Source organism: Mus musculus, chromosome 4 (assembly GCF_000001635.26).
Source record: "Mus musculus strain C57BL/6J chromosome 4, GRCm38.p6 C57BL/6J".
Classification (NCBI taxonomy): Eukaryota; Metazoa; Chordata; class Mammalia; order Rodentia; family Muridae; genus Mus; species Mus musculus.
In genome coordinates this window covers 42,912,682-42,938,161 of record NC_000070.6, presented here as the reverse complement: position 1 = coordinate 42,938,161, position 25,480 = coordinate 42,912,682, and the positions used below count along the sequence as shown (strand labels likewise).

The 25,480-nt window shown below is 47.6% G+C and overlaps 1 protein-coding gene across 15 annotated transcripts in view; it reads right to left on the bottom strand.

The window, feature by feature from the left end:
• Positions 1 to 25,480, bottom strand: part of Phf24 (PHD finger protein 24) — a 72,135-nt gene that overhangs the window by 6,591 nt on the left and 40,064 nt on the right. The window contains exons 2-7 of one of the 15 annotated variants that reach the window (XM_030253410.1): positions 21,333 to 21,580; positions 15,469 to 15,595; positions 4,495 to 4,546; positions 4,165 to 4,383; positions 3,344 to 3,529; positions 243 to 321 (exon numbers count right to left, since the gene is read on the bottom strand). In XM_030253410.1, coding sequence (XP_030109270.1) covers positions 243 to 321; positions 3,344 to 3,529; positions 4,165 to 4,383; positions 4,495 to 4,542 — 532 coding nt within the window. In that variant the 5' untranslated portion in view covers positions 4,543 to 4,546; positions 15,469 to 15,595; positions 21,333 to 21,580. Of the gene's footprint in view, positions 1 to 242; positions 322 to 3,343; positions 3,530 to 4,164; positions 10,006 to 15,468; positions 20,725 to 20,747; positions 20,926 to 21,332; positions 21,581 to 25,480 lie in introns of those variants that run through there. The other 14 variants (NM_172690.3, XM_030253408.1, XM_017320124.2 and 11 more) reach the window with 14 other exon arrangements.

The window sequence follows — 25,480 nt, the reverse complement described above, 5'->3', positions numbered from 1 at the left end:
ACCCTTGCTGGCCACGGCCACCTTCCTCGCCTTGGGCACCTTCACTGTCCTCCAGGGCACCCTCAGGGCCCCACGGCCCCAGCTCTTGTCGCATCATGCCTCCCGTAGCCAGAGGAGCTCGGGGGAGCTGTGGCGGAAGTGGGTGCCGTTCATCCTTACTCCCCAAACCCCACTGTTCACCCCAGGAAGGATAAAAGGGGATGATGTGTCTGGCCCCTTCTCAGCAGCGCCAGCCGGCTTACCAGGGATGACTTTACACCGCTGAAAGGTCTCAGTAAGGCTATACATCTCCTCCTCAGTAAGCAGCAGGTTAAGGTTGTCCTGAAGAAAGTAGAAGCGGAGTTAGCTAGTGGCCACACAGGCCAGTGACAAGGGAAACGCTAAGGATCAAGAGAGACGGAAACAGCACCTCCACCAGAGAGGAGGTAAAACCCACGATCCCAACCACCCAGCCACTGTCAAGGAGACTGGGGCGCCAGACAGAGGGAAGATCTGCTTGGAGCTGAGTGACTCTAGGGATGAACCCCACCCCCCTAAAATCCAGCTATCCTGGCTCTAGTCCAGTCTCTTTATTCAATACCTGCTTCCAAGTTAGCCTGTGAACTGCCCTAGGGATGCCACAGAAGCAACCCCCAAAGCTGCTGTGGGTGTAAAGAGAGACAGGTACTCAGCTGTAGGTCCTAGCTCCACCCATCAGCTGCTCAGTATGTGTTTATTTTATGTCCACTGGCTTTGTGGCCAGGCTTAAAGCACATTTTAGTTATAAAAAACAAATAGCCCTGCTTCTAGTGGGTTGTGCAACTTTAAATGGCTCAAGAATGGGTTTTGAAATGTCCCTAAACAAAACCAATTTTTATGGTGTCATAGGAGTTTAATTACTAAAGCAGCATTGAGGTCTTATTTTGTTAGCATTACTATTGAAGGTTCTTTGTAATGATTAGTTAACTTTCCTCCTAAAATAGCAGCCAGGAGCAGACTCAGACATGGCGTGAGTTTCACAAGCAATCCTATGGTTCTGTCACCGAGCGCCTGGCGTGTCCTGGGCACATGAGTGTGCACAGCACTGGGATGTTTGGTACTGTGTGGCTGCTGCATGTGAGTGTGAAGGCAATCGGGGAGAACTCGAAATGAAGAATTGTGACACTCCTCAGATGGCCTTGACGGGGCCCCGTAACTCAGACCTTTTACTCTAAGGACATTGAGGAGGCACAGAGGGGCAGCTGTCATGGTCAGATTAGAAGAGCAAAATCTGGTGGTATGGATCGCCGCTGGGTGCTGTTCCAGAGGCACAGGTAAGAAAAAGCAGGTGGCTAAACCCAGCGGACAGGGGAGGGAAGAAGCGAGAGGTGTCAGAGGTCATTGAACCTGCTGATGTACCGGCAGTGGGGGATGAGGGAGGGTACAGGCAGTGGGGGATGAGGGAGGGTACAGGCAGTGGGGGATGAGGGAGGGTACAGGCAGTGGGGGATGAGGGAGGGTACCGGCAGTGGGGGATGAGGGAGGGTACAGGCAGTGGGGGATGAGGGAGGGTACAGGCAGTGGAGGATGAGGGAGGGTACCGGCAGTGGGGGATGAGGGAGGGTACCGGAAGAGTGGGGGGTGGGAAACTGGGGAATGATAGATACTACTGCTCACAGAAGAAAGGAATGGAGAAAGAGCAGGCTTAGGCAGGGACATCAGTTCATTTCGGTACATTCTGAGCATGAAGTACTGGTGAGACATCAAGATGGATAAGCCCCTGAGACAGGAAATTTAAGTCTGGGCACCGATACGGGCATCGTTAATAATTTGATTGTAGGTTATAGGACAAAGTCACTCGAAGACAACGAATACAGTGGGAAAGACAATGGAATCCTGAGGAATACAGACAGCATCTAGAACTGGAACAAACCACGGGTGCGGAGGAGAGGTCAGAGAAGGCTGGAAGACCCTTGGGAGTACTGGGTACCAAGCGAAGACTGGGCATGGCATAGCATAGCTGTGGCATGGCATAGTGGGCGGTGCTAGCACTGGTCAGACACGCATCCGGGGATTCGTTATTTGGAAACACTTTCTCTAGCTTGCATATATTGTATAAATTCTAGAAAATACCTAACTGCCAGGAGAAAGAGGAGGAAACAAGGAAAAAGACTGACTAAGAAGATGCCTGAGAAACAGAAGATTGTCGGTGGGCTCAACACAAGCCAACTCAACAAAGTGCTGACGGCCGAGGTCACACTGCAGGGCAGAGAAGTCAGGAGGCTGTGAAACGCTCTTAAGAAGTGTGATTGTGAGTGGAGGGAAAAGAAAGGGATGAACTGGAAGGAAGGGTGTGCAAAAGGCCCGTGGAGGTGGTGGCAGCAGCTGGCCCCTAGCGAGCTGGGAAGGAAGCAGAGAGTGCCCGAGAGACAGAAGAGGGACACAGATTGACCCAGGCTCATGCTGGCAGCGTACTGGCAAGCGTGCGTGCGTGCATGCGTGCGTGCGTGTGCGTGTGTGTACAGACTGGGGCAGAAGTGGAGGGAAAGACTGTAGCACAGAGTCTGGTGTGGCATATTCTACAGGGAAGGTATTTCGGGAGCTGGAAGTCACTTGTAGGCTTCATTTTGTGGATTAGCCATAGATGGAGAGTCAGAAAGTAGCACCTATCTGCTTTCTGCAGACAGTGGAAGAAGACAGTTGCCAGCTGCTCCTTACACCGAACCAGAGAGTAGGGAAGACATCCGCACAGCAGGCAGGGAAGTCCTGGATTCCACGCAGGCATGATGATAAATGGCTATGAATCCGGCTTTCAGCAGAAACCTTAGACTCTTTCTGCCATTAGAAGTTGGAAGGTATTTATATATGGTTTTCAGAGTTCTGAATCAATGCAGTGTTGCTCTTTAATTCACATAATGATTACTTCAGAGGCGAAGAACAAAGGCTTCTAACAGGCGGCAGGTCAAGCGAGGACCATGGGACTAAGTATTTTCCCGGAACAGAATCTCCCTCTGCTGGAAGCGAGCTGTTCAGGATGCCAGGTTGGTTTCTCAGATGAGTACAAGGAATGGCAGGCACAGGCTTGTAGAGAAAGCACTGCCCCATGCAGAATGACTAGTGATAGGTTAGGCCTGTTCTTTTTATGATTCTTAACCGAGGGTGGCTTGCTCCCTCTGGAACATACTTGGCAAGGTCTGCTGTGTTACAACTGGGCCTGTTTGCTACTGGCATGTTTTAAAAGTGCCATATACTGCACCTCTAGCTCCAGGACCCTTGCATGCACTATTAGAAAAGCCCCTTAGGTCACTACTTAGAAACAGTCACTTTTAAGAGTTTCTCTGGGATGAACACCGAGTTTTCCCCCTGTCCTGCAGTCCAGACTCACACAGTAGTAACAGCTCCAGCCTGTCTCTGTATGGGCCATCTCAGTCACCTCCACTGCACTGTCCCCTTGGAGGTAGCCCATGCGGCGCAGGCAACCATCGTGGAAAACCCTGGTGCAGACTCTGCATGGGAAGAGGCTCTCAGCGGTCCAGACTTCACAGACGTCACACATCTCGTCGTTGACAACCTTGCAGGGACGAGAAGGGTTTGAAAGCACAGATAGCAAGATCCCACACCTGCCGCATGGGCCAGACCTCTCTAGGGCCACAGTTAAAGTGTAAGGGTTCTTCCTGGTGGACGAGCACTAGGAAGCTGCTTAGGGCTCTGTTACTGTTTCTGAACAGGGATTCTATTCCCATGTTATACAGAATAATCTGTGTGAGTGATGGTCCCAAGAATTATATGGTATTTAACACTCCTAGCTCACCCCAGTTCCCCCTTCTCAGTTTCCCAAATGTCGCCTCCAAGGGTTAGTGCTCTCTGTGGGTGAGAATCCAAGGGTGACAGGGTGAGTGCTAGGTCTGCCATGCTCAAGTCCTTCCCCACGACTAATCCAAGACATACCTAGTGTTTCTATTCACATGAAATACTATTTTCCTTTGTGGTACTGGGGATAGAACACAGGGACTTGAATACGTAAGGCAAGCAACCTGCACTGAGACACACCTAAACCTGTCTTGTGGGAAAAGGACTGTTCCGAACTCCACTCCATCTTCTGGTGCTGAGTCTCGCTTCAACCACACCTAGCTTTCCCCGTTTTCCCTGTTCTTTGATCCGTATAAAGGCTAAGACAGGGAAGTCTTGCCTTAACATAACACTCACAGGCTCCCGGGGTTCCAAGCAGATATCTGGAGGTTTGTCATCGTCCAGCTTCCGCGTGGGCCGGATGAAGGCAGGAGGCGTGAATCGGCTGGTCCTGTCAAACTCCTCAGGCTCGACGCCACGCCCATCTCGGAGCCGCTCCCAGGCTGCGCGGTTGATACTGCTCTCTTCCTGGACCACGGGGGCGCTCGCCTCTGCTTCCTTCTCCTCCTGTACTTCCTGAACAGAGCCCTCCACAGTGCCACGGCGGGACCCTGGCAGCTCACCCCCACGTCTAATGGAAGGCCTGTCCCGTAGCCCATCCTTGAAGGCTGACACAGCCAGGCTCACCTTCTGCACCTGCTCTACTGTCTGCCGCTTGGACATCAACACCCCCATGGCTCTGTGGACAAAATCAGTTTTATCCATTCGTGGAAGAGGCAGGTACTATTAAATAGTGTCGGTCATGGCTCCTAGGAGCAAGGCGTACTGGGCAGGGCACACGCTGAGACGTCAGAAGCCTCTGGATCTGCTTCTGACTGGCTAGTTTTGGTTTTCCCTCGTACAGGGTGAGGAATATCTGTCCAGCACACTGCACAGGGTTGTCATGAGGATAACATAGGGAAATGAACTTGGACTGTTGATATAGCGCCACAGGAGAAAGCTTGTGCTGAATTCACGAAGCCTTGGGTTTGACCTCAGCCAAACATGTGTGTGTATGCACATACAGAGAGATGCACATGCGCGCACACACAGACACACATGTACACACACAGGCACACAATCTCATACACAGGCACACATAGACATACATGCACACACGTGCACATCCACAGGCACACACACATACAGAGACACACGTGCACATACATACACAGGCACACAGAGACACACGTGCATGCACACAGAGCACACACACACTATATACAAGCAAGAAAAGGTTAAATGGTGCTTATTAAGTAGTTAGTATTATACATATATGAAATAGTGTCTGCCTTCCTTTCTATTTGAGAGCTGATCTAGCCCAGGGGTGTCAGTTCTCTGCTACTCTGAGGTAGTTGGGACTCCAGACACGAAACTTTTCCTCTCCCCTAAAAGGGGGTTCAACACATTGCAGGTTTCCTCTGATTGAAGGAAAGCACCTTCAGGAAGTACTGTGCACAGTCCACCCAGGGTCTGTCCTCATTGAGGTGCTGGCTAATTTTCCAGCCAGAGTGAATGGATTTCTATTTTTGGAAGACTTCTGAATCAGGCACTCGGGAAACTCTGTCACCTCCCCGTGTATGTGGCCAAGGTCACAAACACCCCTTTGTGGGTCTCTCCCAGATAGTAGGCCTATCTCTCCAAGCTCTATGGCAGGTTAGGTGCTTTGCTCTCCTGAGACCTTATTCGTGTTCCACTCACATCTTCATCTTTGCCTTCACACTGTCCAAGGTCTGTAGCTTTTCACCAGTTAAATGGAATAGTGCCCCTGTCCTCCTCTGCAGGGGCAAAGGACAGTGTGGGAAAGCTAGGTCCTGACTGCAGTGTGAAGCTGGCGTTTTCCTTTCTACTCTGGGAGCTCAGTGGGAGTCAGCCGAGGAATGTGTGTTCACAGTAAGCAGAGCACAGTCCATTTTGACCTTGCCCTCGGCACACTGCAATCGAGGCTTATTGAACAGTACATGTTCAAGGCACTCATAGGAAATGGAGATGGGCTAGCACCACACCACTCAAGTCTTTAAACATCAGACCCCAAGAAGCAAGTGGAACTCCAGGCCACTTATCCATGCAATGGGAGGGCCTTCTCTCACAGAAATGAAGTGTTGGCATACACTAAACATATCTCAAAGGAGATACTCATGTGAGAACACAGGTTCTGTGATTATGTTTGTGTGAAATGTCCAGTCAATCTAAGGAAATAAAATAGATTGGTGCTTCCCTAAGTTTGCAGAAAGGTTGTGGGTGGGTATGGCTGCTACTGGGTCTGGCCTTATTTTGGGTGGCAACAAAGGTGTTCTAATGTTGAAGTGTAGTGATGACTGCGTAACTGTGCAAATGCTAAAAATACTCTGGTGCTACACTTTAAATGAGTGAACTTCATGGTACAAACTATAGAGCAATCAGGCTATTTTTAAGGATTTTAAAAAAGTGTGAGACCACATTCCCGGGTCACAGTGGACCTCAGGGAATTCGTGAGAAGCCATCTTCAGTATATTTTGGGGAAAAGGTGACAGTGGGTAAGAGGCAAGGTAGAGACAATTAGAAGACACTACGATAGTTCAGATAAGATGGTGAGGCTTTCAACTGAGGCAGGCGTGACACTGAGTGCATTTGTCACCATGGACCAGAATTTTAGAGAATTTTAGGAATAAACTGGTAACTAATTGGCTCAAGGATGAAATAGAAGAGAAGGGTTTTAAATAGACCAGAAGAATGGCCAGAGAGCTGGAAATGAGGAGGAGGAGGAGTCGCTGGATTTCGTGCATGTTAAATTAAGGCCATCCCCAGGACACTCAGGAACATCCATAGCAGCATGAGTGTTTCCATCGGCTTTCTGCAGCCTTTAGGATAGAATTCCTCAGGTCTGTGCCTTTATATCGGCTTAGGAGGTAAGCCTTGGACTTCCCTGCTAGTCTCTGTTACGAGCTCTGCTAGCCCTGCCATGTCTTTATTTGACATGCTTTCTCTATTTTTGGGAACCATGAACACCCCAATTACTGCCTACTCTTTCCAGCTTGCTCGAGTGTCCTTCCGTTTGGGGAAGTCACTTCAGACTCCAGGCTGGAGTGCTTCTGGGGCCGTGCTCTGTGCTCCAGAGCACTCACTTTCCTTAATGGGATGATTATCTGATCAATGCCAACTCCCTCTGACTGTTTCACCCCAAACAGCACATTTTCAAGGCCAGGCCTGGTGACTCGTGCCTGTGATTCTAGTACTTCAGGGGTGGGAGTGTGTGTGTGTGTATGTGTGGGGGGGATGAGGCAAGATGACTGCTGTGAGTTTAGGGCTAGCCTGGGCTACAGAATAAGACATTGCCTCAAGAAAAACAAAACTAAAGGTGGAGGAGGTGGTTCAGTCTGTAAAGAGCTTGCTATGAAAACATGAGGACCTGAGTTGGATACTCAGCACCCCAGAAAAATCCAGGGGTACTGGTGCGCATGCAATCACGGTCTAAGGAAATGAGAGACAAGTCTGACTGCAGCAAATCCAGCCTCGCCCACAAGTCCCAAGCCCTGATGAGAGACACTGTCTCAAAAAACCAAGGTGGATCTCTCCCAGGGATGACACCCAAAATTGGCCTTGTGGCCTTCACATGCACACACACTTGCTTGTTTGCGTGTGGGCACGCACACACACACACACACACACACACATACACACACACACACACACACAGACACACACACACACACACAGACAGACACACACACACACACACACACACACACACACACACACACACACACACACGGGGTGGGGGGAGGTGTCAGAAACTCAAATCAAATCTTTTCAGGTCAAGAACTTGCTTTTCCAAATAAAACCTTACTATGCCATGCCTGGAAATAGCCATATATTCTTTCTAAAATATTTATTATTTGTATGCACCTCAGTGATACACATCTCTAGCCTGGACCTTACTGTTACCAAGAAAACTCATATTCCCATTTTTTAAAAGATGGGGTCTCACTATGTAGCCTTGACTCTCCTGGAACTCACTATGTGCCATATTGACCTCAGATTGACAGAAATCCTCCTGCCTCTGCCTCCTGAGTGCTGAGATTAAAGGTGTGCGCCATCACACCTGACAGAGACCTATATTCTTTAATCAGTCAACTTAGAAGACCTGCCTCTTTCATTTGTTAGTTAATATAATTTAAGATACAACTCAAAAGAATAAAAAAACCCTGATATAATACTAATGGATGTTTACTGTCTATCCATAACTGTTTTACAGGGTCACAGTGGCAAAGGTTTTTTGAAAAGATCTAGCTAGGAATTCCTGCCTCAGTGGACAATCAGAGTAGATTTTTTTTTTTAAAGTCTATTTTTATGAGTGTTTTGAGAACATGTATGTCTGGTACCACCTGCATGCCTGGAGCCTTCAGAAGCCAGAAAAAGGCATCAGATTCCCCAAAACTGAGGTTACAGATGGCTGTGAACCACTATGTAGGAGCTGGGAACTCAACCCAGATCTCTGGAAGAGCAGCCAGTGTTCTTAACCACTGAGCCATCTCTCCAGGCCCTAAGACTAAATTCTGATTAAAAATACTTTCCTCCTTCCAGTTGAAAAAAAATCGGGATAGGAGAGACATCCCAGCATAGGTCTTGCACAGGACCCACACTTCGTTCTCAGCACCCAAGTGTGGCAGCTGACAAAAAACTCTAACTTCATCTCTAGGGCATTGGATGCCCTCTGTCCCCCACAAGCACCTGCCACCCAAACAAATAAAAATTTCTGCCAGAAACTTGATGTGCCAGGTTAGGGAGAGGCACATCCTCTCAGAAGCGAAGGGAAGGGTCTCTGTAAGGGGGACTGAAAGGGAACAGCATTTGGGATATAAATAAATAAATAAATAAATAAATAAATAAATAAATAGATAATAGCAAAAACTATTTTTTAAAAAAGATGCTGGTAATCTTTTTAAAAGTTCCTAACATTAAAAAGAAAAAATGGATAGCACGGGCCGGAGAAGAGTCACAGCACGATCAACACTGAGGTGGAAGTGTGTTGCTGTGGAAAGATGTCCAAAATATGCAAGCCTAGTCATGAACAGGACATGCCACAGACCGCTGACAGATCTGTGGTCTTCCAATGGGAATGGCCTCCTTACGCTGGCTCCTGTGTTTGACTACTTGGTTCCCAGTCAGTGGGACTGTTTGGGAAGCCTTGATGGAGGAGGTGTGTCACTGAGGGGGAGGGGTGGACCTGACATTCCCCATTAGTGCTCTCTGCCTTCTGCTTGTGGATCAAAATGTGAGCTCTCAGATGCTTCTGCAGCAGCCTGTCGCCATGCGGTTGGCCGCTCAGCCATTACAGACTTTATCTCTCTGGACTCGTGAGTCCAACCAAACGCTTTCTTTTATACATTTTATACATGGTAGCTTATCACAGCAATAGAAAAGAAACAAACTCAGGATCTAAGTTTTAAAGAAAGGATGTAGGTTCTCACATTTTCTATTCTATATTTTCCAGTTCCCTATCTCTCCCTTACCCTGAGTTGGCAGCTAACTTCAGTTTGAGACATTTCGTTGCTTGGACTATCTGCTAAAGCCCACGTTGGGAGCACACAATCTTGGCATTTTGAGCATTCATGTTCTTTTACAAGCCCAAGCGACCTAATGGCGGTAGTCAGAGTCAATGGGAGACTGTAGTGGAGTGTTAAGGTTAGACTCTGGGGTTCTCAATGGGCCTATGACGCCAACATGGTCCAGATGCCTCACGGGCAGTAGCTGTGCTCTGTGTTAGGCAGGAAGGCCTGAGATACATACACCAAGTGGGGAATGCCAAGCGGACACACAACTCTTCTCTGCAGGAGATTTGTTTTTATTTTTGTGTATGTGTGTTGTGTCTACATGAATGGGTTTGTACTACATATGCATTGCCCACAGAGGCCAGAAGAGGGCGGGAGACCCACAGGAACTGGACTTACAATCAGTTGTCAGTCACCATGTGAGTGTTAGGAATCAAACCCAGGTTCTCCGTAGAGCATCCAGTGTTCTCAGCCACTGAGCCATCTCTCCAGTCCCCATTGCTGCTATTTTCAATACAAGCATTTATATATCCAGATCTACTGTTTTCCTGTTATATGTTAAGTGGGACGTTTTCAATTTAAAAAACTGTTCGGCTGAAGATGGAACCCAAGACCTCAAGAATGCTAGGTAAGCATTCTACCACCAAGCCATATACCCACCCCTAATTTTAAAAAAGATTTTAATATATATATATATATGTGTGTATATATATATGTATATATATATATATATATATATATATATATATATATATATATGATGAGTACACTGTCAGTGTCTTTAGACACACTGGAAGAGGGCATCAGATCCTATTACAGATGGTTGTGAGCCACCATATGGTTGTGGAAATTGAACTCAGGACCTCTGGAAGAGCATCCAGTGCTCATAACTGCTGAGCCATCTCTCCAGCACCGTACCCTCCTCCCTAATTTTTTTTTTTTTACTGCAATGCAGAGTAAGAAGTACATTTTATGAGGAAATACTGTATATACAAGTATTTATTTGTGAACTTGTAACTGAACCCAAAGATTATAGTTTTTTTAATGTATGTGATGGTTCCTGATAATCCTCATCTTTTGAAAACTACCCCATGGGGGTTGGAAAGATGGCTCATCAGTTAAGAGCACTAACACAGGACCTCCAGATCAGCCAAGTCTAATAGTGAGATCTCTCTCAAAACAACAGCAAAAAGTGGTGAACAGAGATCACTACTTTTTTTTTTGTTTTGTTTTGTTTAGAGACAGAGTCTCTGTGTAGCCCAGGCTGGTCTGCAACTCACTTAGGTTGGCCAGGATGTTGAGGGTCCTCCTACCATAGCTTCCTGGGTGTTGGGGTTACAGGCGAATTTCACTATGCTTGGCTTAATTATCTCTGGTGTATTCTAATTTATATTTCCTCAGGTACACAACCCAGGAGTGGACAGTATGGCAGCCTCATTTTAGATTTTTCTTTTTTAGAACCTCTATGCTTATTCCCATAGAGACTGGACTAATAACCCAATAGCTGCGCCAGCATTTGCTGTTTGTTTTCATGGTGACAGCCATTGTGTCAGGGATGAGGTGACTCTCAGTGCACTTTAGATTTGTGTTTTCCTGGTGATTAAGCATGGTGAACACTTGTTTTATGTATTTATTTTCCATATAAATGTCTTTTGAGACATTTTGCTCAATTGAGACATTTTGTTCAATTCATCATTTTTTAGGGGAGTAGAGTTGGGGTCTCTCTCTCTCTCTCTCTCTCTCTCTCTCTCTCTCTCTCTCTCCAGGGTTTCTCTGTGTAGTCTTGGGTATCCTGGAACTCACACTGTAGACCAGGCTGGCCTAGAACTCAGAGATCCACCTCCCTCTGCTGCCTGAGTGCTGGGATTAAAGGTGTGTGCCACCACTTCCCAGTAAATATTATTCATTAAGGAATTGCACTTCTTTTTCTTTGGCAGTGCTGGGATTGAGTTCAGAGCTTGTGACTCAAGCACTCTTCCCTTTGATTTAAAGATGGCCACTTATAACACGAGAATATAAGGAAACCTGCTGCTTTTGACAGTGTGTGTGTGTGTGTGGGGGGGGGGCGGTGTCTACTAGAGACAGACTGACCAAGGAAGCTAGTTCTGTGATGGGACACAGGGAAGATTGCCTTTGAAAAAAAGAAGGGGAAGAGCCAAGTAATGTATGTGAATTCAAGAAGCTGGAAAGGGCAAGGAAACAGGCACACCCTTGGAGCCTCCAGAGAGCTGTGCACCCCTGCGAACGAAGGGACACCTTCACGTTAGCTCATTGAGACCCTGTCCTGTCATTGGCTCCAATATTGCAAGAGAATAGATTTGTATTTTTAAGGGGAAATAATGGGAGAAATGGAGAAAAGGAAGAAGAGAGGGATGAAGTAAGAGGGAAGGAAGAGGGGAAAAACCCATGCTTGATCCAACAGATGGATCCCTTTAGAACTGTGAGAATGAGTAAAACAACCTTTACTAATGATTGTTTTCTATGTAGCCCTGGGTGACCTGGAACCCCAGGTTGGCCTAGACATTGAAGATACCCACCCAATTCTGCCTCCCGAGTCAGATTAAAGGCATGTGTCATCATGCCCTTCTGCCTTACTGAAACATTTTAAAAAACAATCGTAAGAGGGTAGAAAGAATTCTAGTAGAAAGTGCAGAATAACTTATTAGACAAATTATAAAAAGAATTGATTTAGTGTTTTGAAACACAAGAGTAAGAGTGATGGTTTCCAAATGGTGGGTTAGCTAGATTATGGGAGCAGGGAGAGTCTATGTAAAAACTCCAGGAGATATGTGAGTGGATTGGAACGCATAGCAATTATAAGATACACTTATATTTGTAACACATTTATTTGTTTTTTGTCAGTGTAACAGGCTGCAGAACCTCAGGTCTCGGCAGAATCCACCAGGCTCCTGGGGCCACAGAAGATGAACCAGTTCTCCAAAGAGATGCGAGGCATCTCTTTCTTAGAAATGATGCCAGAAGTCCTGGACAACAGTGATGAGTCCAGAGAAGGCCTGGGCTGAGCCTCAGTTGGAAACATTTATTTGGAGACCCTGAACATAGTTAAATCGATTTCCAAGACCGATTCACCGGGAGAGACCCAGTATGTGTGTTTGGCTTTTGGCTTCTTCTGATGATGTAATACAGGATACCGAGCTAGCTAGCAGGTTAGGAGCATCATTCTGTACGTTAAGTGACTTATTACCGGTGTAGCAGCGGCTGGATCACAGAGCCCTTCCACCCTGAAGCTGTTCCTCCCACTGCTCCGTGTTAGGAGAGCACTCTCTGTTAGATGCCAAGATCCCTCAGTTGTAATGCAGTCCCTGCAGTCATTTTTCGAGTTTAGATTTTGCAGGAACTTTTATGAAGACAGAGCTGGGACATGCTATCAAAATAATCAAATAGAAAAAGCAAACAACATGACGCTCTTTGCCACAGTTTCTTTGAACAGGCTATTTCTTTTGCTGGAGAAGGTCCATTTTTCTAGACTGCTTTATGTCCCTAAGGCAAAAAGCTGTGAAGTAGAACCATTAATAGGAAGCCACTACGACCCAAACATGACCTCAAGCCATTTTTTTGTTTGTTCATTTTATTTTCATCATTTTGAAATGGCATGGCTGTGATCTGATTATAAACTGTGAGGACACAACAGAATTAAGCCTTAAGAATAAGGCTAAGTCTCTTAATGTTTAATGAAGAGGACTGCAGAAGACACCTTGATTAAAAGCGAGTGAGTGTGCTGAAGTAGCGGAGACAGAGCCGGGCACCTGTGGTGTTTGAGGAATTAACACAGGCAGCCTGAATTCCTGGATGAAACAAGTGGCACTGATTAGCGATGGGTAAGAGGGACCGCCTGGAGAGAAAGCCCGGCCTCTCCTGGGCTGGAAGGAGGCCTAGGAAGAAGAGCAAGCTGAAAGGTAGTGAAGTTGCAAAGATCTCACAGATTGTTCTCAATGACTGCTTCTTTGGCTAGTGGGCGGTATCCCCCCCCCCCCACACTTTCTCCAACAAGAATGGAAAGGGGATAAGAAGATGTCTCAGGGATGATGTGACTCTTAAGATTTTTGGGGTGTATACAAGAGAGGCTTAAAGAACACCTTTGGGATAGAGCAGGTGGTGGGAGACCATAGAGCGAGCAAGTGCGGCTGACGTACGAACAGGAAGACATGAAAGTGGCAACGTTCAGAATCTTCCTTTCAGCAGGAGAAGGCTGCTGAGATGTATTTGTCAGGCAGAATGAATATGTGGGTAGCTCAGAATGTGTGTGCAAGACACACCCATTCTTTGCAGAGCACCTACGTAGAACGCAATGGGATTCGTTATGAGGGCAAAGTAGTGGGAGTGGAGAGGTTTTGCTCCACAGCAGGAGATGGTAAAGAAATAAGGAAGACGAAGGCAGCAAGGGAAGCCCTCTGCCCATGTTCTCTCTGTAAAGATCTGTGGTGGTGGAGAGGCTGGGCAGCAGGCTGCCTGAGAGGCAGGGCTTTCCTTATTCAGCGTGCTAACATGAAGTGCATTCACTCACTTGAACCTGATCCTTTGTATTGAAATGGCAGCCGTACGGAAGGCCCAAGAGCAATTAAAAGAGATTCTCTGGAGGCTGTGAGGGTGTTTCTAGGCAGGGACAGGCAAAGGAACCCCTAAGTGAGAAGGGAACCGAGGGATGTCTGAAAACTGAGTGTGGTGGCATCCACCTGTGATCCCAACATTGAGAGGCTGAGGCAGGAGGATCATTGTGAGTTTGAGGCCAACCTGATTTACAGAGGGAGGCAGGACTACACACACACACACACACACACACACACACACACACACACACACACACGAGTTGAGCTTGCAGAAAAAGAAATGAAAACAAAGGGTAGAAAATGCTGACGGCCCCCACCGTCTTTCCCAAGCATGAATGCTGCCGAGATGACTGAGCAAAGTCAGTTTATGTCAGACATGGAGTCAGTATCCTCTCTTTTCATCAGTGTTGGCCAGAGGTTAGGCCTGCTTGGGGCTGTAATTCCAACCACTCAGGACTCGGTTCACAACAAGTTCAAAGCCAGGCTGGGCTGTGAAGTGAGTTCAAGGCTAACCTGGCCAACTCAACTCAACTCAACTCAGTCTTGCAAACTGAACTGAGGTCTGGGGGTGTGGCTCAGTGGAAGAGCCTGTGGAACACACATGGGCTCCTGGATTAAACCCCCAGCACTGAAAACAAAAGAAGACAAAACCAAAGTTGGCCAAAAATGTGATCAGAGCAAAGCTCTGGAACTCAGTTCTAGAAACACAGCGTCAACTCAGCCTATCACATCCTCGCTGCCTCCTCAGAGGTGGGGCCTGAACGGTGGGTCAGGGCACCGAGGATAAGAATACCGACGCTATGGTAGCTATGGGTGGCTTTCTGTCACAGAGGACAGTGCCTGCTATGATCTGGCTCCAGGTGAGAGGGATGACCATTTTAATTTAGCCAGTTTCTGCAACCACAACGTTAAGACAAGAGAAATGCCCATTTCCGGGTCTATGGTACATATTCTCTGCCCTGTTGACTATCGCTTGGCCCACAGGGGTGAAGCTTGCTAGGGCACAAGAAAGAAGCTTGAAAATGCATCTCCCTGTTCCTGGGTTTGAACCAGAGATGCTGAGCACACGTCTGTGCTTGCAGGTGTAGTAGTTACATTGGTTGGTTTGTTCCTGGAGGTGTGTGGCTGAAGGACTAAGAACTGCGTAAAGCTACACACTTAACACAGAAGGTAAAAGTTACAAAGGCATAGAAAACCAACAGAACTGGGGGGTCTGTAAAGATCAGAGCAGGGGTTCTCAACCTCCCCACTGCTGCAGTCCTTTAACGAAGTTCCCCGTGCTGTGGTGACCCCCGTCCATAAAATCATTTTATTGCTATTTCATCGCTGTAATTTTGCTACTCTTATGTATCGCAACATAAATATCTACTGTACAGGGATATCTGACATGTGACCCCTGAAAAAGGGTCATTTGAGCCCAAGAAGGGTCACGCCCTGTGATTCATGACTTAAGAGCGTACAGCATACATATCAACATCAACCTGAAGAACGTAAGCAAAAGCCATCATGAAGAACTCCCTTACCCTCGGCAGGTCTTTGAGGCAACCCAAGTGGTCCAGCTGTTCTCCTCTGCCTGTTGCTTTAGGAATCCAGTTTCTCCATCCAGTGTCCTGGGAGTCTGTTTCTAGTCGCCGTTCTCCTGGCAGTAACCTACAGACTGGTGTCAGTTCTCATGACTGTAGACCCCGAAGCCACCCTCCCCATCTGCTTCGGTCCTCTTCTGCCTATCTAGGAAGACTGTCACCTGAACTGCAGAGAGGTTTTCTGGAGATTCTAAGAAGCAGACAGGCTGGAGCCCGAGTAAAACTGTCTCCCAGCTCAGCTCCAGGCTCCGAGGCAGGAGGGACAAGCCTGCTGCTGCTTAATATTTACTGAGGCTTTAATATACATGAGAGCAAAACGATGGCATGATCTTTAGCCTCTGGGGATTGGGCTGTCTTCATTAAAAGCTACAGCTCTGACTTCCCACAGAAGCAGAGCAACAGTTAAGGAACATCGCACTGGCAGTGATTGGCTGGTGGGACTGCACTCAGCAAGTGAATTTTCCCAGCAAGATGGAGAGGCACTCCCTGCTTTCTGCTCTTAGGTCCCCGAAGCACAGGTTCGGCTTCATTTATGCAGTTATTACACTTTAACTATCTTGCCACTCTCTTGCTTATTGAGTCTATAAGCTCTCCCCACCCCGTGTGTGTGTGTGTGTGTGTGTGTGTGTGTGTGTGTGTGTGTGTGCAGCCTACTATGTGTTAGGCACAAATCAAGTGCTAATAGCTGTCACTAGGATGAAGAGATGGAGTCTCAGTCTGTGAGGATGCAGGAGTGTGTGCATGTGTAGGGGGCATACGTGTAGGATTAAAAAAAAAAAGGTGTTGCTTGAGCTAAATTTTGAAGATGAGTGGGAGTTAACCCAGTGGATGAGGAAAAAAAAAAAAAAGCATTCCAGGAAGAGGTAAAAACACATGCCAAGCATGGAGCTATATGGAGACTCCACCATGACTTAGAGCTGTGAAGCCGGCCCTGGTGCTGGATAGAAATAGGCAAGGGAATCTGTACTCACATATGAATTAGCATCAGCTCAAAGGACTGGTTTGATGTAGTATGCCTAAAATATTTGTTTAAAAGAGAATATTCATTTGAATTCAGGGAAGTGGGGGGCAGGGAAGGGAGTTTGGCCAGGATGATCAGAGACAATCCCGGTAAACCCCAGGGCTGACCACTGAGTGTGTTCTGGCCTTTCATAGCTCTCCAGCATGGAACTCTCCCACAACCTAAGGCCTGGCAGGGAGGGGCTGTAGTAACCACTGGCCTTTGTTTAAGGAGACTGAAGCTTAAAGGACAAATACAAACAAGAAAAAGAGAGCAATGGAGCCAAATCACTGAGTGTTTCAGAGAGACCATAGCAACAGGAAACAATCTCCATCAAACAGAGATCATAACATGTAAAGGGTTCTCTAACTCATAATGTGCTATCCACATAGATGACTTGCACAGGGAGGCAAGCGTGCGTGTGGCCAGTTTGCTCAATATGTATGGGTAAGAGTAACTTGGGCAGGGGTTGGAAGATGAAGAAGAAGCTCATCTTAGCAGTTAGTTGTCGGTGGGTGATACCTGGGAGACGGTACACTCACACGGACCACCGTGGGGAGCCTCCAAAGCCATATTTCCCCTGGTACTTTTCCTGCACTTTGTATTAATAGCAATCGAGTGATGAAATGCAGACTGACTCTATGCAAACTCCTCGAGGGCAGGAAGTCTCCTGTTTATACAGCACAGTGCTGGCAGGTCAGCAGCACTTAGGGTGTGTGCGGACCTCTGAGAGGATTGCCGGCAGGTGGGTGGAGCATGGAGAGATGCTATAATGGAACCAAGAGTTGCCTGTCCAGCTGGACACTGACAGCCCATGCTTCTCAGCCCAAAGCTGGTAGAACAGTTCCAATCAGAACATAGTCATTAAGACTGAAGGAAGGGACTAGATAATGATGTTCCCGTCAGCTATGGATAGGTGAGGTGACTCTGGGGAACGAGGAAGCATCGCTAGACAGGCATGTGGCACCCAAAGACAACAGATACTGTAGCTGAAGAGATGGGAGACGATGATCCACTTAGGAACAGGTGTGCTGGGAGAAACGAGAAGCCGTGGAAAATGGGCCTGGAGAGCTCTTATTATCCATGAAAAGGAAGCACTTAAAAAATACATGGGTAGTGTGGGAAGAAGAAAACGGCTACAGTGTGGCCAAGAGAATCTATGGAAAATCCAAGGCTGAAAATCCATACCCATTTGTGTATACTCAAGTGGGGGAGGGGCATTCTCCTCTTATTTCCCTTTGGATTGAAGCATTTTATTTTTGAGAAGATTAAGGCTATGCTCAGGCACTAGTCTGACAAGTTTTGAAATTTAATGTTTACTCAATACTAGACATTAGGAGATGGAACCAAGGATCAAAGTTTTGGGGAGCACTTAGATCAATCAAGTAATTTTCCCAAGTTACCAGGGAGTGTGATATTCAGAGTCCTCAGTGAAAAGACCACCATCATCATCACCATCATCATCACCACCATCATCATCATCCTCATACTCCAACAAGAAATATCTGAGAGCCTTTTGGCCCAGCATCTAGGAGACAGAGATTGGCAGATCTCTGAGTTCGAGGCCAGCCTGGTCTACAGAGCAAGTTCCAGGACAGCCAGGGCTACACAGAGAAATCTTGTCTTGGAAAAAACAAAAAACAAAATAAAACAAACAAAAAGAAGTGTCTGAATTAGAACAAATGCCACCATATTTGCAGGCTTGGTCTTGGTTTTCTCTTAAAACAACACACACACACACACACACACACACACACACACACACACACACACACACATGCTGGGGAGCTGTGAAAGGCCAGAGCACACTCACTGGTCAGCACTTGGGTTTACTAGGATTGTCTCTGAAATATACATATATCTCAGAGACAATCCTGGTATATGTATTTTATATATATACACATATATATGTATATATATATATACACACATATATATATTTATATATATTTGAACTAATGAGAGGGGATTTAAGCTGAAAGGGGATTACAAACAATTTTATGTCAGATGCTAACTAATATGAACCTCTGTCAGATTTGCTTGTTGAGCTATGCATGAGGTACTACAACTATCCAATCCTTAAGGAGCCAAGTACTTAAGGAAGACAATTGGTCAGTTAGGTTATCCATTTTCCTTGGTAGCTTCCTCTTCTCAAGATGTAATCCCAGACACCCAAAGAAATATTTCTCTCTCTCTCTCTCTCTCTCTCTCTCTCTCTCTCTCTCTCTCTCTCTCTCTCTCTCTCTCTCTCTCTTTTTAGGAGACAATGCCTAGAACTTTCTATGCAGCCCAGGCTGGACTTGAGATTCTCTTGCCTCTACCTCCCAAGTACCAGGATAACAGGCACAGATTACCATAGCCAGTGCAGAAATACAGTGTTTTCTTGGTTTTGTTTTTCTGAGACAGTCTCTCTAGTAGCCCAGGTTGGCCTTCAACTTGTGGCAAGCCCCCTGCCTCAGTCTCTGAAGTAGGTATATATATTTTCAAAGGAAACCAGGACCAAGCCTGAGTATATATGTGAGGGACCCATGCTCTGATCGGCCCTTTTTCATTGGGGCCCAGGTCTAGGAGGAGAGTTTTATGAAAGGATACTAGGTTAGGCTGTGTAGAACAGGACAAAGATGAACAGGGACACTCCAGAACAGCTCTGTGGTAAGTTACGTGGCTTGGCCCTTTCACACTCCCATTTTGGATAAGAAGCAAGAATCTATCTTTGGGCCCAAAGTTATACCGTTAGGAGTCAGCTGAAATGGAAGTGTTGAGGGGTGAGACAGGGGTATGGCTGTATCTGGTTCTCTCCCGGATGACAGATGACCAGCAAGCCTCTCTTGGCTCCCATCCTTTCCACCCGTCTGCTTCTCACACAGAACTCATCAACAGTGTCCTGGGTGGTATTTGTGGATTACTGTCCACTGGTGCATATGCAGGGCCACAAGGGAAGTGTGGGTGACTCCTAGAAGTGACAGTGTCTCTGCTTCTTCACCCCCAAGGTCCTGCAGCAGGGAAGGTGGCCCCTCTAGTCCTCCCAAGCAATTCCCGACAAGGACCACCATACCATTACAGTAGTGCTACCAACAAAGGAAGCCATACATTGAAATCAGGGGATTAAGTGGATAACTGCTCCAATGGCCGCATGCTCTGATAAGCTGCCCCCCTCCCTTCAAGTATCACCTCTGCGGAGCATATGCTACGGCAAAGCTCCACGCTTGACCCTTCAGCACAACTTAGTAACAAACAGCCTCTCTTTCTTCTGTCCCTCCTTGACACTTTTCTCTGAGTTAAATGTGAAGAACAGACTTTGTCATTTGTGATCTCGGGCAAAGTACTAAGCCTGCGTCACAAATACCTAATGTTTAAATGGGGGCAATTTGATGAAGCTGTTGTTAAGTATTATGTAAGATGTTTAAACAGATCTAGCACGGTGCCTGGCACACTAGTTCTCAAGAATGCTTCCCTCCCGCTTAGTCCTTCCTCCAGAAACTTGGTCTTAGTGTTTCTGGATAGTCAAGCTCACAGGCTCAGATATCTTATCTTTGATTTGGAGGCCTCACTGATCTTGGTACCCCTTGGGCCCTGTGCTCTTACAAGCAGTTCCAGTCTCCCTGAAAGTCCAGCGTGAAGCCAACCGGGCTGTCATTCAGAAGAGACACTCTACTGGGGCAGTGTGAGAAATGGAATGAACAAAGGCCACAGCCCCATAGAGTCCCCACTCCTTTCCACTATGTTGAGGGGGACAAATGAGGGCACACTGAGTCCCTCAGGAGGTCAGTGCCAAAGTCCTTGGAGCTATGATGCCACAAATGGATCCCATTTCTCCAGCCAAAGGTTCTTTCTTGGCATCTCTAGGGGCACAGGCTGAGATCACCTGAGGTTCACCAATACCACTGAGAAAGTCCCTGAGGTTCCCAGATGTTCTCCCACGGAGCCAAGTCCAGAGACTACGCTGATGCCACTCCACTTACACAGAAGGCCCCCCTGGGGGCCTGGGGAGGGTGCCTCCACACTGGGGCTGTGCAAGGCACAAAGTGCAGAGCGCCCTGGGCGTCTCCCTCCATGCCCGTCCCACGGACGCTCTCGGGGTAGAGGCGGCGGTCACTGGCGTGCATCCACTTGCACAGGGGCCCCGTGGGGGCGGCTCCCGCACCAGGATCCGAGTCCGGGACCGCAGACCCGCCCCTCGGGGTGACGGCGGGGTCCCACCGCCCCCGCCCTCGCTTACCGGGACAGTCCGCGTGCGGGACGCGGGTCCGAGGCCGGCGGACTCTACGCCGCGGGCCCGCGCTGCCCACGGCCGCTCCAGAGCCGACGTGCTGGGCCGAGCACCGGGAGCGGGCGGCGCGGGCGGCACGACAGGCTGAGGCGGCGGCAGCGGTGGCGCGCGCCCTGAGCACGCCCACCCGCTGCGCGTGCACCCGCGCGAGGCGCCCTCGGCCGGCCCGTGGGCGCGCGCCGCCCCACCCTCCGGAGCCTCAGGCGCGGTCCGCGCAGCCGGCTCGGCCGCGGGCGTGGGGCGCGGTGGGAGCGCGGGCGCGCGGTCCGGGTGCCAGGGGGCGCCCGCACGAGCAGCCGGCAATGCGGCGCGGGGACTGCGCCAGCCCGGCCGCCCGCGGCAAGGTCAGCCCGCCCCGGGAGCTGGCCCCGGGTCGGCGCTGCAGGGGCTGCGGGGACTCTCCCACTCGCACACACCCAGAGCAGAGTAGGGTCTGTGTGGATGCTGCCACCAGCAGCTGCCCGGGGTGAGAAGAACTCAGCCAGGCGACTCTGTCGCACCACCCAGGTCTCAGGGCTCACCGAGGGCACTTACCTTCTTCAGGTTCCCACTGAGCTCGGGAGTGGCCAGGAACCTTCACAAAGACCTTGGCTGCTCCATCCTGCCCTGTGCGCTTTGTCGGAGGCTATTGGTCTTCCATCTCCAGCAGCAGCAGCAGAGCTGTACTGTCATGTAACCCACTTTTCCTGCAGCAGCCTCAGCCTTCGGACTAGCCAAACAGCCAGCTTGTCAGGCGGCCAGTGTTTCTGAGAACTATAACGCGCATTGCAACAAACTCCAGGCTTTGAAGAGGGCAAGAAAAAGACCAAGTAATAAAATATCTAGAACTAGTTGTAGGAAAGTAATGGACGATGTGTACACATGCCCAGAACCCTCTTATCTAAATTACATCTATTTTGTGTCTATCAAACACATGTCACATCATTTTTTGAGCATCTAGTATCCCTCTACCCTACCCCCCTTTCCAGGTGGTATAGGAGATAATTTGTCCTCTAAGTAGAATTTACATAAATTTGGAACTATATATTATTATCACCATCAAATTAATATTAAAAATGCCAAGTGTAAAGGTACTATTTTAAAGACCTTAAATGTCACTCACTGTGCAGCTGCAGCTGGTCAGTAGTTGACTGGGGAGCTCAGGTTGGCCTCCAACTCCAGGCAGCCCTCCTGCCTTGGCCTCCCAGAGGGCTGGCATTCCAGGCCTGAGCTACCACAGTGGGTCAAGGCATTATGTCTTGGAGGAGTCACACTGAGGCACAGAGGTTAAACAGCTTGCCTAAAGTAGCAAGCTCCTATGTCATGGAGATGAGATTGAAATCCAGGTGCTCTGATATCAGAACCCAAACTGCCACTGCAGACTGAGAAGCCGCTACAAAATTGTGTTAACAAGAGCCACCATATTTTCCCCCTTGTGAGACTAATATTGAAGAGCAGACTGAGATTTCTATGTAGTCCGATGTACTTACCTTTAGAATCATAATGGACCAACAATTTCAGACAGGGACCTAAAGACCGTCTTGAGTGTTCTATTTCTAGGCTATTTGATGGGCCTGTATGGAAGAGAAGGCTATAATATCCCCTATAGAGGTGTTTGTTGGCTAATTCCTTCTTTCATTCAAAAATATGTGTTGTGTGTCAGCCATCCATTGAACAAACAAAAACCAAGGTGGTCAGAGTCCTGTTAAGGAGCTGCACTATGAGCCATGGACCACGAGGGTCTCGCTCTAATAACCAGTATAACCATGGACCACGAGGGTCTCGCTCTAATAACCAGTAGAACCATAATCCCTGCCACAGCCACATATCTGAACACTGCCGTCCCGTCCAGTCTCCTCTTAACACTCATCCTAGCGACTCAGTCCCTGACACCTCGGGTTTGGTCTGCCTGTGGTAGACATGCCTGAAATCACAGCACTGGGAAGTGGGCAGCAGGAAGATCAGGAGTTTAAAGTCGTTCTAAGACATTTGGTGTTTCGAGCCGTTCCAACCTACTGCAGATGATTTCAAATCACCCCAGAGGTGACGTTTTGCAGTGCATATAATTTGCTTTGATTACTTCACCTCCAATTCTCTCTAAACAATCACTTCCTAAATAATCACTCCTCAACTTCTATGTTTACCCCTCCCCCCCCCCCCCAAGAATCTAGATTCTATGTATAAGATGCTTGTTTTTCTGAGTCTGGTTGTTTCACTCCACACAGTGAAATCTAGCTCTATACCCATCTACCTGAAGATGACACATTTAGTTTTTTATTGCTAAGTAAAACCCTGTTATGTATATAAACTATATGATCTTCTCCATTCCTCTGCTATGTTGATGGCTATGATATTGTGTCTGGTAGTCAATGTCAGCTTGACACAAGCTAGAGTCATCTGAAAGGAAGGAACGTATATTGAGAAAATGCCTCCATAAGATCCAGATGTAAGGTTTCTTCTTCTTCTTCTTCTTCTTCTTCTTCTTCTTCTTCTTCTTCTTCTTCTTCTTCTTCTTCTTCTTCTTCTTCTTCTTCTTCTTCCTTCTTCTTCTTCTTCTTCTTCTTCTTCTTCTTCTTCTTCTTCTTCTTCTTCTTCTTCTTCTTCTTCTTCTTCTTCATCTTCTCCTCCTCCTCCTCCTCTTCTTCCTCTTCTTCCTCCTCCTCCTCTTCCACTTCTTTCTTTTTTAAAGATTTATTTATTTTATTTTATGTATGAGTACACTCTCACTGTCTTCAGATACACAAGAAGAGGGCATCAGATCCCATTACAGATGGTTGTGAGCCACCATGTGGTTGCTGGGAATTGAACTAAGGACCTCTGGAAGAGCAGTCAGTGTTCTTAACCACTGAGCCATCTCTCAAGCCCTGTAGGTAATTTTCTGAATTAGTGATTGATGGGGGAGTGCCCAGCCCATTGTGGGTGATGCCATTGTGGGCTGATGGCCTTGGGTTCTATAAGAAAGCAGGCTGAGCAAGAAATGAGGAGCAAGAAGCACCCCTCCATGGCCTCTGCATCAGCTCCTGCCTCTAGGTTCCTGCCATGTCCAAGTTCCTGTCCTGGTTTCCTTCAGTGATGAACAGCGATATGGAAGTATAGGCCAAATAAACTCTTTCCTCCCTAACTTGGTATTGGCTATGGTGTTGAATTAGAAACCCTAAGACAGGCACCAAGGCTGGTTCCATGTCCTGGTTTCTGTGAACAGTACCACTATAAATATGAGTGTGCAGGAATAGGAGCTTTTATGTCCATACAACAATCCCTTACATCCATTCTGCCAAGCAGAGATTGCTATTAGGACTGGTGATTGAAATCCCATATCTGAGACGGCTAAGGTAAAAAGAAAAGACTCAGAGCTTTTGTGATAGAGCTGGTGATTTTCCACTTGGAAATGTTTATCCTAAGCATTACAGGTAATAGAAATCACCTACATTTCCTTTCCCTTTTCCCTTTCCCACAGTTTCAGCATGAGGGACGCTTTCTCTGCAGACCATCAGCTCACCCACCTGTGCCTTTGATCATGTCTCCTTTTGTTCCTTCTTTTGTTTGATCTGTTGCCATTCCGAACCCCAGCTTTCTCCCTGTGGCTCTCCCTGCCTTCAGCCTATAAACAGGATCGGGTTTAAGAAGCGTTGTCTACTGACTCGTCTTATTTCAGTGCTGCTGGTTGGAGATTTTATGTATGGAAATTGAATCTTCAATGCAACAGTGTTGGGAGGTGAGACCTAAGTGATTAGTCAGCAAGGCACCGCCTTTGGGAAGGGTTAATGCTGTTATCTAGAGTGGACTGACCACGGAAGCAAATTCAGCCCACTCGGCCTGCTCTTGCCCTTCTGCCTCCTGTCACGAGATGATGCAGTACGGAGAGACCTTATCAGATGTTCTCACCACGCTCTTGGGCATCCCAGCCTTCAGAACCAGGAGCCGAATAAGGTTTAATTTGCAAATCATCCAGTCTGTGGTATTGTTACAGTAGCATGAAATAGACAAAGATCTTACCTAGTCATTTCCAAGCACTCCAAGTGGCACAAATTGCATATAGTTCTTATTTATATCATTATACGTCAATAAAGCTGGTTCAAATAATTTGCCTATTTTTGGGTGGGTATTTTTCTGGAATATGTATGTGAGAGTATGCATATGTGTGCATCCACTAAGCATTGAACTTAGGGCCTTATACATAACAGTCAAAGCACTCCACCACTGAGATACAATACCCAGCTCTACATTTCTATTTTTGACCATGGTTATTGGCTTATAGCTCCTGCTCCAGATGTGAGTTAAAGAAATTCTAATTGCCCCTTGGCTCTAGGTGGCTATATAGAAACACCTACATAGTAAAGTATAAATCCCATCATTCCAGAAGGATCCTGCTCAACACGCTGGAGGAGATTGCTGCATAGACATACCAAGAAGAATCTGAACAGACAGGACTGCTTGGGGTTCCCTGCCCAGTCTATTAGAACTCACGCCTATTCAATAATGCCTACACAAACACCAGGAAGGACAGAATTTGGAAAGCTTTTAGGAGCTGAACATTTGGAGACTTGCAAAAGGGTGATCATAGACTGCTTTTTGGGTTGAAAGTTTGGTGGGTGGGCTAATGCGCCCTCCCTCCACTGGAAGTCCTGCCTGGCTACAGGAGGTAGGTACCCACTTCAGTCTCCATATGCCCTGATGGTAGGAGACTTCCTGGAACCTCCCCC